Below are 15,812 nucleotides of genomic sequence, written 5' to 3'. Positions count from 1 at the left end.
CATGCTAATATGTCCCAATTTTCTTTTGTTTTTAGAATTTATGTTATGTTTTCACACTTCCTGCTTTTGATGTAGAGTGGGCTTGGGGACCAGGTTACCAATTTTTTATGATTGTATAAAACAAGAATGAAAATATTCTGTGTCAGGACCTTTTGAGTATTGATGTTATATCATCAGTTTTGACTATTATAAGAATTTTTTGTTTGTCTCCTGCTCCATTTAGCTCAATGAACTTGCTGCATTTAAAGAGCATGTTAGTGTAAATGTTAACAATCTATCTCCCCAAATTCAATTTAACAGGTAAGGATAAAATTACATTGATTTAATGTTCTAATTTTATATACTTTTTATATAAGAGAAACATAAAAACATTGAGACTACATTTAGATTTCTTTATATGATGATTTACTATATCACATACCACCCACCCCGACAGATTAAAATGCATATCTTTAACTATGGTATTATATAATTTATTATACAAAATTTATCATTGTACCAGTACAAATCTTACAGTATATTTTATTTAAGTTCAAGGTGTTTTCTTCCTGAAAAGGAAACTTTTCTTCAATCACAACACAAGTAAAACAGTTAAAATAGAAAGCTTTGTAAATTCTATATAGCCATTTGTAAATGGCTAACAAATTATTATTTCAGTAACACTTGACTTCAATAAATACATACTGAATTACATCTTATAGGTTAGTACAATGGATAAGTATTTTTGTCTCTCCTTGATCTAAGACATAACAATCCACACCAAACAGACAAGTTTAGTAGGTCACATGTCTTGCATGAGGATGTTTGTTCATGCAAATAACATTACTGAGCACTTACGTACTAGGGACAGTGGTAGGTGCCAAGGATAGGGGATACAGATTCATCTATCCCTGCTCTTGAGGAACTTAGAGTCTTAAAAAGAAAGACACAGGTAGGTGAGTTACATTTCAACATGGAAAATACTATAATAGGTATAAAAAAATTCAGTCATCACCTTTAGAGGCTGAGAAAATTTTTTTTAAAAAGAGAGAAATGAGGAGTGGTGGGTAGGGGAGAGACAAGAATGCTCCGTCCTATTTCAAAGAATAAGAGAAATATATGTCCTCAACTCAATGTTATGAATACTGGAGTTGCAGTCATGAAACATTTTTGAATGCTGTTACTATCCCATCTTGAAAAAACACAAAACATCCAGGCACAGATATCATTAGGTCAAAGGGAGAATTTGATTAATTCTGCTAGAGAAAAGAATGGTCTGGGGAAGATATTACAGACGCTTGAGGTGAACCTTAAAGGATGCATGAGATTTCAGTAGGCAGAGATGTGCAAAAGAATGATGTAGGCCAATGGAACAGCTAGAATAAACATCAAGGAAGGCATGGTAATCAGGATAACACTATCCTGCCACAATTAATTGTTATGCCTCACAGCACAGTAGCTGGTACAGTGTAATATAGTAAGAACCATGGACTTGGCCAAATGAGCTTGGTTTGAGACCTGTCAATACTATGCACCAACTGCATGAGTTGGTGGCAAGGTGCTGAATCATTCTGTGTCTCCATTTCTTTATCTCCGAAAGAGAAAATGATGCCTAACTCCAGGGCACCATGTTGCACCACTGTGGGAGGCATCATTCACATGGTACAGAGGCCCTAGCTATCTCAGGTGGGCTGGGAGGATTAAATGAGGTGACACAAATAAAGTAATTAACAGAGTGGCTGGCATATAGAAAGTGCTTCATAAACATTCACTACTGTGAATCATGCAACTATCATTTTTTTTTAAGAAATGGATTCATTTGAAATCCCTTTTATTTGTAAAGGTTTATGTATCTCTATCCCTGGAAAATAATCTGTGTGTTCTGGAGATTAACTTGAGTAGAATGCAAGATAAATTTTGCTTAATTTACTGGCTTCAAAATTTGTTGTCCGGGAAATATACAAAGACAAAAACATACCAAAGAAAAACAAAACAGCAAATTAAAATCCTGAAATCATTTTGAATGAACATTTTTCTCCAATGATGGTTAATGTTATCCATGCTTTTGGATAGAAGTCCCAAATAATATTTATTTTTATTAATAAAACACCCCTTCTGTGACCATCTGATGTTTCCATAGGGAACATTTTCCAACACAATTTTATGTCCCTGAAATTTAAAACATTTATTTTTTCTTTTCCCTTTATATCCAGAAGCAAGGCTATTTAGAATGGATTAGTTGATTAGAACATCTGACTCAGAAAACGAGACAGCCATGAATTTGGCTGAGGATTCAGAAACACGGATAGAAGACAAAGATTATTACCAGGCTTCAAATATCAGAAAACACTTCAGGGTTGCAGGAAGGAGAAAATAAAGCACATGAAGTGTAATGGCTTTTGCTATAGGGGTCTTTGGGGCAGGTTGGATGGAGTTATTTGCTGAACACATGATAGTCCTTTTGCTACTTGTCCAGCTGAATTGATTGAAGCCTGTTTCCACTCTATCTTGTAAAACAAAAAATAGCCATCAGCTACTCACCAGTATATATGGAAAATGCAGAAGGTTGTGCTTCAGTTAGGGGTCTGTCTTCAGCAATCTAGTCCACATAGCGTGGGATTATAGCAAGTACTACAAATAGGCAAAATCAAAGGAGCTTGCTTAGCCATTTAGACCCCTACAATGATTCTTAAACTGGAGTTTTGATGGCAGGATGTTTTTTAGGGAGTGACCTTGGATCTGTACCAGTGGAAGGGAAGAATTTGGCAGAGGGGATAATTTTAGCTGCAATGCAGGCCTGATGGCAACCTTGGTCAAATCCACAGGGAGCTCTGGAACTAAAATGACCCATTGGAATAAACTCAGGCTGAAATGGCCATGTTTTAATATTTATTATTCATTGGATGTGGACTGCCCCTGGGAGGGTGGAACCTCTTGCAAGGTGGATCTGCAGCTAAAGAAATCCCGGATTATGCTGACAATTGAGGGCTGCTTCCCCACAGAACTGCCAGCAGCTGAGGCAACAGGCCTTTCCTTGAAGGGGAATCTGGTGACACATCACCCTGTCTTTGCCTCCCCAAGTTCCGTTATAACATATATGATCCAAGCCAATATTCAGAAACATGGCTGGACAAAGAGATTCGTCACCCTCTCACTCACCCAGTTTCTCCCACAAAATAAAGTCTCAAGTAGCTCACTGTTCAAAAAATGACTTATTCCACTGGGCATCACCACGATTCCCAACACAAAACCATAGATCTAATACTAGGCCTATGAATAGTTAGTGTTTTTCCCAAGCAGTAATTATAAGGAAGGTGTACACTCCCTAATCTCTTCATCGAGCTCTGATTCATTGATATAAAAACTACTTGGCAATGCCAGTGGGATATCCCATGACACCTCCAAGTCAATGAGCTAAAATCTGAACTCATCATTTCTTCTTCTCTCAAGACCAAACCTGCTTTCCATATCTCAATACGTTCACAATTCATTCATAAAACTGCATACCTATTACTATTATCTATACCTGAACTCTTTAGATCTATACCTACTCTTTAGATCCAAAGCCTGGGAATTATTCTTAATTCTCTCCATCCCCCCATAGTCAGTAAGTCCTGTAGATTTAACTTCACTAATGACTTCTAGCAGCCTTCTTCACTGCTACTGCCCTAATTCAGGCCCTCATTCAAAGGAGGTTATCTTTTTGTAGTTGTCCTAACTTTTAAAAGTTAAAATAGTATATTGTTGCAAATAGCGTAGTACAGCTTATGATATTCTCTCGTCTTACACCTACCTGCAGTTAGCCATGGACGACCTTCTGTGAATGGTCGCCTAGGTGTTTTGGTGGATTCCTCCACAACTCGAGGTATTATGCATATAAAATACCTTTATCCCAACTTCACAAGCCAAGACCAATCTCTACTCTGAAAGATGAAAATTTAACATTGACTACTTTTCTTCTCTTCTCTCAGTGTTTAACATTTATGCTATTATTAGTTATTTTATTAATTGTAATTTTCGGTGATAGACTTAAACCTCTATTTCTTGCTCCATCTACTTTCAACAATCTGTTGACTACTTCGTAAGAAGACAGATACTAACACGTGTATCTTTGCCCTCTCAGTCCCATCTTCTGTCAACTACATGTTTATGTTGTCAAAGTCGTAACATTTACATTCTGTTTTCTAGCCAAATTAATCTTCTGTGCTCTTCCTTCCATATTTTTTTGGTTCTACAATGTACATTTTGCTGTGTTTACTTTAGTATGATATTAATATATCAATCCTTTTTAAAACAGTGGTGAAATGTACATAGCATATTTATAATTTTAACCATTTGTGAGTGTGTAACTGAGTGACATGAAATTCATTCATAATGCTGTATACCTATCACTATTATCTATACTCAAACTTTTTCATCATCCTCAATATAAACTCTGTGCCCACTCAACAATTTCTCCCCCTTGCCTACTCTTCCTTTGCCGTCTATTCTACTTTCTCTCTCTCTGAATTTGCCTATTCTGGGGACCTCATGTAAGTGAATCATTCAATATTTGTAAACAAACTTTTATTTGAGGTGGAAGGATACCTGTGCAGGTTTGTTACACAGGTAAAATGGTGTCACGGGTGTTTACTATACAGATAATTTTATCATGTAGGTTTTTTCTGATCCTCTCCCTCTTCCCACTCTCTGCTCTCAAGTAGGCCCAGTGTCTGTTGTTCCCCTCTTTGTGTCCATGAGATCTCATCATTTAGCTTTCCTTTTCGATGGCTGAAGAGTACTCTATGTGTATGTATAAGATTTTGTTTATCTCTTTATATATTGACAGATTTTTCCTTTCTTTTTTTCCAGTGATACTACAACCACCTCAAAAATTGCCATCCCTTAGCAATCTCTGACTCTGTCATTTATTCTCTTTCTGTTGCTGGAATGATCTTTCTAAAGATAAGATGATCTCTGGATATATTAGTTACTCTTACTCTCCCTGACTTTGTCCCATTCTTGGCTATACCATGGCACCCAACTTATAGTGGCATCTAGTGTCCTTAGGCTCACCTCTGCCTCTTCTCCAATCTCATCTGTGTTACACTCTCACATACCAGGTGCTTCAGCCACACAAGGTACCTCACTTTACCTTAAAGATGCCATGGCCTTTTACCTGCTTGTTTTGCTTTGTGCTGTCTCTTCCGTCTAGAATATAATCATTTTTTCTCTATACACAGAAACCTCTACAATCCAAGTAGAGTTAAATGTCTAAATCTAAGTTAAGCATCGTTTTCCATGAAGCCTTCCCCAGTTCCACCAGGTACTTTGTTGCTCCTTTCTCTTTTTTTCCAAAGTATTTTGTTCCCTCCTAGAATTTCAGTGCTTAACTGTTCTGCAATAATTTGCTGACTTGCCTGCCTTCTTTATTCGACTGACCTCTGCTTAGACTACAGCTGTTTTCCGTATTTATGTCATGAGCCCGGAAGCTGGTAGCATTCATGAAGAACGCTGCATAAGTGAGTAGTACAATGGGGATAGGGCTGAATGTGGAGTCAGAAATTTGGGCTTAAGGACCAGTTTAGCCATATCACCTCACCTCTCTGAGTTTGTTTCTTCATTTGGAATGATTTATCATCCTAGACTGGTGTTGAGAACTAAATGAGACAGCTAATGTGGGAATCCTCTTTATAAAGTAATTGCGAGGACGTAAAACATTATCAGTCTTATTAGTCTTCATTTACTTCTCATCCCTGATAAATTTATTCTATAGGGAGTTCCCAGTTTGTGAATCGTTCCTTTAAGAGAAGAAATCATAAATAGTGGAAATGTGATTTGGGAATACATGACTTGAGTTATTTTCATATTGTATGGTTTGTTTGTATAAGTGGTTAGAAATTTCAGGGATGCAGAATTTAACCAGTAAAAGGAAGAACTTTTCTAATTGGCAGTGTGGTCCAGTAATGAATGCTCTCAGGAGGTCATCATTGCTCCATCTCTGGACCACCCTGCCAATCAATAAGTTCTAATAGAGGACTAGCTAAGCTTACCTGTCAGGGAAACTGTTCAGAGAAATTCTGACCTGAAGAGGGAAGAGAGCTGCACTGGCTGACTCTGAGATTCCTTCTCATTCTGAATGTATATAATCCTAAAATTTACATACAAACTGTACTGAGAGATAGACCAATGGTTTTCTATTCAGGAGATAAAGGTATAAAGATTGGGTTTTTTTTTCCTCTTTAATTGAGAGTTGTAGATTTTATGTAAGACCACATAAAAAGTCTGATATTTCTACTTTGTGAGTCTGGCTGAAGCTGAAATTTGATTTTGAAATATGAAAGTAAACTGTAACTACCTTAATTTAAGTCCGTAGGATTTCCGTTTATATATAACCTTTAAAGTTCTCCCAAATTTTCACCCTGGAGAAAAGAAGAAATTACAGCAATTTTACTTAAGGCTATAAGTCTAGAGAGACACTAGTTTTAGGTTAATGGAAAACTGACACTGCTTTGCTTGGGCTTCTAGCAGTTTCTATCCCTCTGACTGATGTGAACTCTCACACCCAAGGGCATGGTTACCAGTCTCACATGTTAAATTGAGTGCTTTTGTGGTTGAAACTCAGTAACAAAAACACTTTAGAAAACATTTTGTTCATGACATTTTTAAGAGTGCTATTGTTTTCAAAACACAGTTTTTTCACAGTTCAAAGCTGCTTCTTAATGTTACTATTGCTCACAGTAAACCCATTTCAATTCTCTGAAAACCACTTTGCAGTGTTTTCCTATTTGTGCAGTTGCCTCTCAAGCTGACGTATGATTTTCCCTGTACACCCTCCACTACCACCAGCCAACCCACCCACGGCCTGCCCCAAGGAGACAAATGTGGGATCAAATCAGAAGCACACAGTGTTAACATGAGAAGCATCCTTAGATTTCATCTAATCTAATTCAAGCCTTTGCACCTCCCCTCTTTTAAGGAAGAAGCAACTGAGGAATGGCTGGGGAGGCTCAGAAAGCAAGTAATGACAAAATTAAGACAGGATACAAATCCTTTACCCCCTCATCTAGTACTTTTAATCACTGTCCCATGCACCAAGTGGAGGTGGGTTGGGGTAGGGGACCTGAAAAGTTCCAGAGAGGTGGTTACACCTTTCACTGTGGTGACTGACAACTGATCCAATGGACAGGCAGTTTCCTTTTAAGTGACTTGGTGGAAGGCCTGACATCATCTTGCAATTGAATGGGGGGCTAGAAATCCTGCTGAAACATACATACACACACATATATATGTATACACACACACACACACACACACACACATATGTATATCTCCAGGTGACATATGTACATATTGGCAGGTAGAGATGGAGAGATCGACCTGAGAACAAGGCCCTGCTGGAACAGGAGAGCATGGTAAAGATGAGAGGTTTGGAAAAGAGCCACAGGAGCATTAGTCAATGAGGCTGAGGGCCCACATTAGAAACTGGAACAACTGAGACACGAATGGTGAATGCTACCCTCTGAGATTCCTCTAATACATTTAGGACATTCTGAATGTGGCGGGGGTTATTGCAACTTGGAAGCAAAAAAGGCTGCTTTGCTTTTTAATTTTCAGAGGCTGTCCTGGAGCTCACATTTGGGTGTTGACCGGCCTTTCTGAAAAGGAAATGATACTTGCCTACCTACCTCTAAGAGTGGTAGGAATTTAATGGGACCTCACTCCTGGCAGGGCTTTGCAACTCCAAAATCTGTACAGATTGTACAGATATTGTGTGTTATTCTTTCTCTTGATTGTGGCTAAAAACTAAGGAATCAAGAGCCAAAATATGATGGAGTAAATCTAACATGCATTCATTCACTGGTTCATTGGACATTTATAAAAAGCTTACTAAATGTCTTAAAACAATGCAACCCCACCACGCCTACTTTCAAAGAGCACCAGTCTATGGTAAAGACGAGATGAAAATAATTACAATAGTTACACGAAACTTGCTATGGTAGAAACATAGGGGCCTGTGGAGGCTCAGAGGAAGGACACAAAACTAACTTGGTTGAGTGGAGGAGACATCATGAAAAGTTATTAGGAAATGATTCCTGAGGTGAGTAAGAGATGGGCAATAGCGGTAAAAGGTCAGGGGTAGGTGGTCCAGGCAAAGGGAGCCACATGAACAGTGGCATGGGATAGGGGAAGTAGGGCTGAATGAGAGGACCTTGGAAACCCCTTCAAATGGTGTGACAGACACATTAATGAAGATGTAAATGTGTGTGTGACTTGTCTGCTCTCAGTACACCTGCCCAGGGGCTTGGAGATAATATAGATCTCAAAAGGCCCTTTTTCCTCCAGCCTCTCTTATGTCATTCCTGGCTTTCATTTTGAAGGGCCTGGATAATTGTTGCTGACTCCTTGCATGGCCTTAAGCAAGTCCCATCCCTTCTGGAAGGCTCCAGTGTCTGTTTCTGTGAAATGTGGGGATCTGATTGGCTTGTCCCTTCTAGCACTGACCCTGGCCTGTGAGCTTCCTGCACTGCAGAGATTCACTGATTGCCTCTGACTCTTCCCCACACTCTGGGAATGGAACTTGGGTCTCCTGACTTTCAGCTTAGGGTTCTTTTCTTTCCATCACATTGCCTGTGTTACTGCATCATAAGAGTTAAAGGAGACACATCCTTGTCTTCAGAGAACTGAGTCTGGCTGAGAGGTAGGAAGGCACCAAAGCTTGAAATACCACGGTACCCCTAGTGCCTGGAACAGAGCGTGCTCCATGACATTATTTATAATGTTTAGTGGCAAAATGAGAGAAATCTTGGTTATAAAACCTCAAAACTGGAGATAACCTCAGAGATCTCTTTGTATGGGTCATTCCCTCTGCCCAAAATACTTCCCTTGAGCACCCACCTCATGTGGCCAGCAGCAGGGCTAAGACCTGTTACTAGACAGGAGAGCTTCTCTCCTTGTGGATCAGACCTCATGGTGTAAATCCTCTAGACTGTACCCTTTTCCCACTCCACGAAGCCCAACTTCAAAGGCTGATTTCTTGTTAAAAGACTGTCTTAGTTTGGTTTCCTAGAAGCAGCACATGAGACCAGGTGCCAGTGGTTTATTTGGGAGGAGATCCCAGGAAACACCACCAAAGAAATGGGGAAATGAGACAGGGAAGGGAAGGGAGCGATGCAGGGTGTATTAATGGACATATAAATGCGGTGGGGAGCTCAGGCTCAACCCTTATCCTCAAACTCTTTCATAACTGGTTCAGGGCTGCTCCCAGGTGTGTTAACTCCCAGCACTTCTAGCTCATTGTATGCAGGGGACCCAAAATTTTTCTATGGTCAGAAAAGCCCTCAGCAGAGAGATGAAGGGGTTTTCATCAGGAAGCCACAGCAAACAGGACTGCTGAGACCTGGAGGATGTGGGCAAGGACACTGATGGCCTCTGCCCCAGTGGACCAATGCCCATTCTCTTCAGTTCCTGGTCAGTAACTTCACAGCTCTGCCTCAGAGGCCGGAGGCTAAATACAGACAGGATTTATCAGGGGAAATTAAATATGTAGGGTTGATATTTGCAAATGAATAAATAGTATCCCTATTTTATGGGAATCCGTTGTGCACTTTTGTACCTTAACACTTACACATGCTGCCTCACTACCTTGTATGACTTTTTAAAGAAAACTCCCATTCATTCATCCTTCAAAGTGTAGCTCCGTTATTCACTTTCCTGTTATGCTCTTTCCTGATGTCCTGGTAGACCTCATTCCTCCCTGCTCCTGTTTCTCTGACAGCATTGTGTGCCCGATCTAAAATAACACGGCTATGTAGTGTCATGCCTCCTTTTGTGTTCATCTTGCCTGCTGCTAATAGTAGTAAGAATGTTGCGGGGCATTCTTTAGTTCAGCTAAGAGTCAGGTTCTTATCATGTCGCCACGAAAAACTAGGCTCACAGACAATTCGAAGGGTGAGAATAATGAGATTTATTGGGCAAAAAGGAAAAAAGGGGGAACGGGAACTCTTTGCAAGGCCAGAGTTCCTGCTAGTGTAGGCTTTCGGCCTCACAGACTGAATTCCAGTTTCCACCCAGGAAGAGGATGGGCCAGGCTCCTCCCTGATGCAAACTGCACAAACTTCTGTGGCTTCATCCCCGTGTGCACTCCTCTCAATGCATAGGCCGGCTGGAGTTTTGCCAGAGAGCCCTTTCCACCTGGCTATCTCAATAATAGCTAACATTTGTTATGTACTTTAGTTATGTGGCAGGCACTATTTTAAATACTTTATTTGAATTAACTAATTTAATCCTCTCATCAACCCAGTGAAGTAGCTGCCGTTACTGCATCCATTTTGTGGATGAGGAAAGATAGAGAAGTTAAGCAACTTTTCCAATATCATGTCATCAGGAAAAGACAGGAAGAGGATTTGGTTCCAGAAGATCAGTCTTCCAATCACATGCAGTCTTCTTAACCACTGCACATAATAACCTCTCTTTGGCTGTAGTACAGGAGGGGGCACAAGGACAAAACCCTGGGGTATAGTTCTAGCAATTTTCATAGAATCTCATGCCAAGCTGGAAAACAGCATCTGTGGAGAATCTTAAATAAACAGAACAATACTTGCCTTTTGGAAAAATCATTCTTGCAAGAATGATTTGCAAGAAGAGAGACTGGGAAGAGAGGTAAGAGTCAAGGGGCTGTAGAAATGATCCAGGTAAGAGATGAAGTCCCAAGTTTAGCATGGAACCTCCTTCCTGAGCTGTCACCTGCTTACCTCCCAGTCACTGCACCACCGATTCCCCAACATGCAGCCCTACCACTCGTGGATGTGCAGGTGGTACCTGCACAAATACACCTGGCCAGTAGGGGCATGTGGGAGCTGAAATGAGCCTGGGCTCTGGCTGCCACCTGTCACCCTATAGTAAGGATCTGTATCTGTCAAGAAGAAAGGTATCTTTTGCTCACTTTCACAATGAAGCGTAAGAACTAGCAGTAGTCCTGCCCACGTGTATCTTCCACTCCAGATATTCAAAACTATTTTTGTTCCTAGTTATGTCATGATTTTTCCCACCTATGTGTTTTAAATTTTGGTTTCCTCTGTTAGGGGTACCCTTTCACTTACTCATTTCATTCACGTATTCTTTCACTTATTCATATAACACAGAACTTTGTACCCACCATGTGCCATGTACCTATCTAGGTGAAGGAGAATTAGTGGTGAGCTCACAATCTAGGGGAACAGATGCTATTAATGACATAATCATGCAAATATAGCAGCATACACTGACATATGTTTTGAGGGCAAAGTTGAGAGACTGTATCTTGGGTGTTAAGGGCTCATTTTTGGGATGTAGGTGTCTGGGCTAAGATCATGACCAGAACTACATGGCTTTACTTAAGATGTGACTTTTGAACTGAGATGTGAAGAACAAGTAGGCATTAATCAGGCAAAATGGTAGGGAAGGGGGGTGGCTGCCCTCTGCAGTCCTACCGTATTCAGCAGCACATCTTGTCTTTAGGTCAGGTGAGATAGGTCCAGATTTCAGTAGAGGCTCAGCAGAATAGCAAGACAATAAAGGAAGAGGAGGGCCAAAGTTGGAGGAATGGAGAGACATCTTTCAAATCTACAGGGAGGGAGGGAACCAAGAGCCAGGCAGAAGGCAGGAAGCTGGAGACTGAGGAAAAGACCTCTGAGAAATTCTGGGAGCAGGCTCCTCAGGAGCTTCTAAAAATAAGATATTCAGTATCCAATTTTAAATTGTGCTTCTGTGGTTTAAAATTCCTCTCCCCAAATGTTCAATATAATATGTCTGACACAAATACTAGTGTGAAAGGTTTTGGGAGAAATCAGGGGAAAACTGAGCTCTCAGTCAGGATCAACCAGGAACAGTGGGGAGGGCAGAGCCAACTAAGGTGAGAAGCAAGTGAGGTCAAAAGGTAAAGGGAAACAAAAACGTGGAGGCAGAAGTGACAGAGGTATTCATAGAATCTGCTGTGTCTACACCTCAAAGAAATAGAATTGTATTTGTGTCCAGTTGTTTTACACTACTCAGTGTAAATTCATGAGAGTAGGGGCAGCCTAGACTGGGAGATAGGAGAAGGAAGGCACGGCCCAGTGGGCGGGGACTGTGATCTCACTCTAGGTATCTGAGACTCAGTTGTTTAAACTCCAAGTCAAGGAGACTCATCCCTACTAGCTAACATCCCAAGTCATTACCCAGCTAGCTTCAGCACAAAGCCTACCAGGACTACAGAGAACTTATGAATTCAATAAACATTTATTGAACAGCTGTTATTTTCTGGGTACAAAGTCACTTGGGACATGGCCCTCAGTCCCTGCCCCCTGGAGTCTTCCATCTTGGTATGATCAGTGCTGTGACAGAAGCAGGTCCAGGGCTGTGAAAGCAGGAGCGAGACCTTGACCCAGGTTTGGACACTGGGGCTGCTTCCTGGAGAAGGGACACTTAACTGGGGTCACAGTGTATTCCAGGGTATGCAGATATATGGCAAGCAAAGGGAGAAGGGCAGAGAGGCACAGGTGCAGTGGCTCCCAGGCTGTTTGTGCTGTGCCCTGTGTAGCTTATCCTTAAATACAGAGTAGCATGCCTCGATTCCTCATGGTTTAAACAAGTCATATCTCTCCAACTGTTTCTCAAGGCCATAGAGACTTTGTGCATATTTAGGTTAGAGAGTAGGAAGAGGCAGAACTTAAATAGTGCTTTAAATAGTCCCTGTCCAAGAGCTTTCTGCACTAAATGCCCTCTGTCACCATGCTTCAATTCTACCCTTGGCTCCCCACTCCTTCAGGTCTGACAGCCACCACTGTGGAGCCACCAATGGAAATATGGGACCTTCCTGGGTAGATTCATGCTACAAATAGATTATTGGTGAGAATAGAAAGATAGAGCAGGAGGGGAACCAGAATGGGGAATAGGAAGGAGGATAAGGGGGAGCAAAGGTGCACTTGGATTTTTGCAAATTTCTTGCTGCTCCTCTTCTTGTATCCTCCACTTTTCTAACCTCAAGACACACATTCAGTGAAGGCTACTGAATACACTCAAGATGAGGGTGGAAACAATGTGCTTGAGGTACATCTGTAAGGCAATGTATTGGAAAGAGTGGGGAAACCCTGTCTCCGGCTGGGTGGCCCTGAGCAAGCACAGTGCTCCCTCTGGGCTTGTTTCTCCACTTGTCAAATGTGCAGGTTGGGTTGGATTCTCCTCGGGGGATCTTGCAGTCTTGTCTTCTGTGGTCTCCAGTTTAGGAGTAGGAGGAGAGCAAAGTAGGAGGAGAGCCTGTTTCTGTGGCTGACAGTCTTGAGCTTTGTTTAATCTTTCTACACTGAAGCCAGGTCTGTGGAATCACGCAAAATAGCCCCAGAGGAAGATGTTGATGGCCAGCAAGAGGACAGCGTTGATGTTGCAGATGCGTCTCCAGAGTGGCTCCTCCTCGATGCTTGTCAGCTTCTGTTCTAGTGCAGCCTTCTCTGCTGGGCTCAGGGCCTGCTCCCGTGCCCCAGAGAGCCCACAGAACCAGCCCCAGAACAACTTTCCCCAGGACCTGCATGGGGCTGGAGGGACAAAGCCAGAAAGGAAGGAGAGCAGGAAGGGGAAGACAAAGAAGGGTGGAGAAAGGAAAGTGACAGGAGAGGAGGGGAGGGAGAGAGATGATAAGAAACTGAAGGAAGGTATGGGGCAGTGCACAGAAAATGGGGAGGGGTGAAGCCACTGACTTGGTACTTTCTGCAAACCACAGATTGGGTGCTGAGCTGGTACTCTAGATTAAGTTCTGACCTTGGCCACTGCACCCAAACAGTCACGTAGTAGAAGCACTACTTTGTTGGCAAGGGGATGGTATATTAAGGCGGCAGGATAATGCAATTTATCTCAATTCATAGCACAAGTCCTGAATAAGGTCGGAAGGAAGGAGCATTGTCTCACCCAGGAAGAAGGAAGCGTTTGAGCCAGAGACACTGCTACAACTGCAATTGGGAAGGGCACTGGGCTGCAAGCCAGAAACCTGGTTCCAGGGCCAGCTCTGCCATTAGCTGACTGTGAGGCCATATGCAAATCACTCAGCTTCTCTAAGCTGCAGGTTCTTTCTGCCTCAGATGTATCAATGACATATGCCCCATTCTTTTCCGGGTTGTTCTGACTACCAAATGAGGATAGAAACTGGACAGCACTTTAAAAGTTACCAGTGCTGGAGCAATGGGAGAGGTTCTGGTGCATCTGATATTCTAAATGTGCATGAGACCAAACCCATGCAGACACGGCTTCCTCGGGGTGAGAAAGGGGCCTGTTCTGAGGTTAAAAGGTAGCACAATTCACTAAAAACTAAATTCAAAAGAAGTAATAAGGTAAATATTTTTAAGTTTTTTTTAAAAGCAGATATTATATTAAAAATAAAATTAATATAAAAATCATTTCATCGAGATTGAAACGAATGCACTGGGAATGAATGCTTTATTATTTTAATGGGTTTAGAACGTGGTAGTTGGTAAGTTCAATAAAACCAGAGTGTCAGAGATGCAAGAACCTTGGAAACCAGACCAGATGGCATCCAAGGTTCTTGCATCTTCCATCTGGTCTCCCCTGATTGCACAGGGGAGAAAAAAAGTCTCAGGAAAGTGAAGAGACTTGTTTAAGGTTACATAGCAACAGAACTGCACTAAGGATCATATGAATTCAGCATTTCATTTGTACTAGGCTTTATCATTTCCCAGCTGGTCCAAACATTCTCTTTTGATTCCCTTGGCAACCTTCTGAGACAGAGGATACACAGAGCTTCATATGCAAATTCATATACCCAGAGAGCCTGTCACTAAAGGAGTTACTAAGTGGTGCGCCATCACTCAATAAATCTGTGTCTAAAACCTGGGATGTACATATTTCTTTCAGATCTAATCTGGTGTCCTTTAAATACGCGTGCGCACACACACACACACACACACACACATATATTTTGAGACAGGGTCTATTCTGTTGCCCAGGCTGGAGTTCTGTGGCACATTCATGGCTCACTGTAGCCTCAACCACCTGGGCTCAAGCAATCCTCCCATCTCAGCCTCCTGAGTAGATGTGACCAAAGGCATGTATCACCAGGCCCTGGTAATTTTCATATTTGTTGTAGAGATGGGATTTTGCCATGTTGCCCAGGCTGATCTTGACTCCTGAGCTCAAGCAATCCTCCCGCCTCGGCCTCCCAAAGTGCTGGGATAACAGGTGTGAACCACTGTGCCAGCCTCCTTTAAATATTTTTAACTTTCCCTGGCCCATGCCTGCCTGGAATCCTTTTGGAAGGGGGAGCCTCTTCCCTAGGCCTGATGTTTGTTTCTCTGGGCTGGGAAGGAGCTTTAGTGTACAACAGCACCAACCTTTCCCCGCCCTTGTACCTCCTCATGGTGGTGGTCTGTGATGGGGAGTGGGTTTCTCTCCTTGCACTTCTTGGCTGACTTGGTGCTTCCTTTTTCTGTCTTGGGAGCAAGTCGTCCACAGGGAGCAGGCATTCCTCTCAGCTTCTCAAGGGACAACTCTGTCCCTTGGCATGAGGACCAGCCAGGTAGTAGGTCTATCTGTGTAACTCTGTATAAACCTGTCTAGATCTGGGGTTCAGCTGTGGGAAAGTACAAGCTGTCTCCTTCCTCTTTCTCTTCGGGAGTTTCCTTTGCAGCTTTTCCCCTTCTTCCTTCCTCCTTCTCTTGGCAGCTGCTTCACCTCAAAAGAGCTCATGCTCTCAGATTGCTTTCTTCAATAACATAAGTTTTACAGGGGCCAGGACCCATTCTTTGCAATGATGATGGGAGAGTAGTTTTGAGAACTCAACGTCTGGTGCCTAGGCCACAAAGCTTGAAAAAAAGCAGTTATATCTTGCA

General features: G+C 42.0%; 1 protein-coding gene across 5 annotated transcripts in view; it reads right to left on the bottom strand.

Moving 5' to 3' along the window:
* Positions 1-429: 429 nt before the first annotated feature.
* SLC5A9 (solute carrier family 5 member 9) overlaps positions 430-15,812 on the bottom strand; it is a 36,517-nt gene continuing 21,134 nt past the window's right edge. For 3 of the 5 annotated variants that reach the window (XM_035251406.3, XM_002750796.6, XM_054236896.2), the window contains one exon: positions 12,198-13,508. In XM_035251406.3, coding sequence (XP_035107297.3) covers positions 13,300-13,508 — 209 coding nt within the window. In that variant the 3' untranslated portion in view covers positions 12,198-13,299. Of the gene's footprint in view, positions 2,611-3,772; positions 3,903-6,203; positions 6,381-12,197; positions 13,509-15,812 lie in introns of those variants that run through there. The other 2 variants (XR_004726852.3, XM_035251405.3) reach the window with 2 other exon arrangements.

This window comes from Callithrix jacchus, chromosome 7 (genome assembly GCF_049354715.1).
Source record: "Callithrix jacchus isolate 240 chromosome 7, calJac240_pri, whole genome shotgun sequence".
Lineage (NCBI taxonomy): Eukaryota > Metazoa > Chordata > Mammalia > Primates > Cebidae > Callithrix > Callithrix jacchus.
Note: the sequence above shows the minus strand (reverse complement) of the source record. Positions and strands in the feature narration are given on the sequence as shown.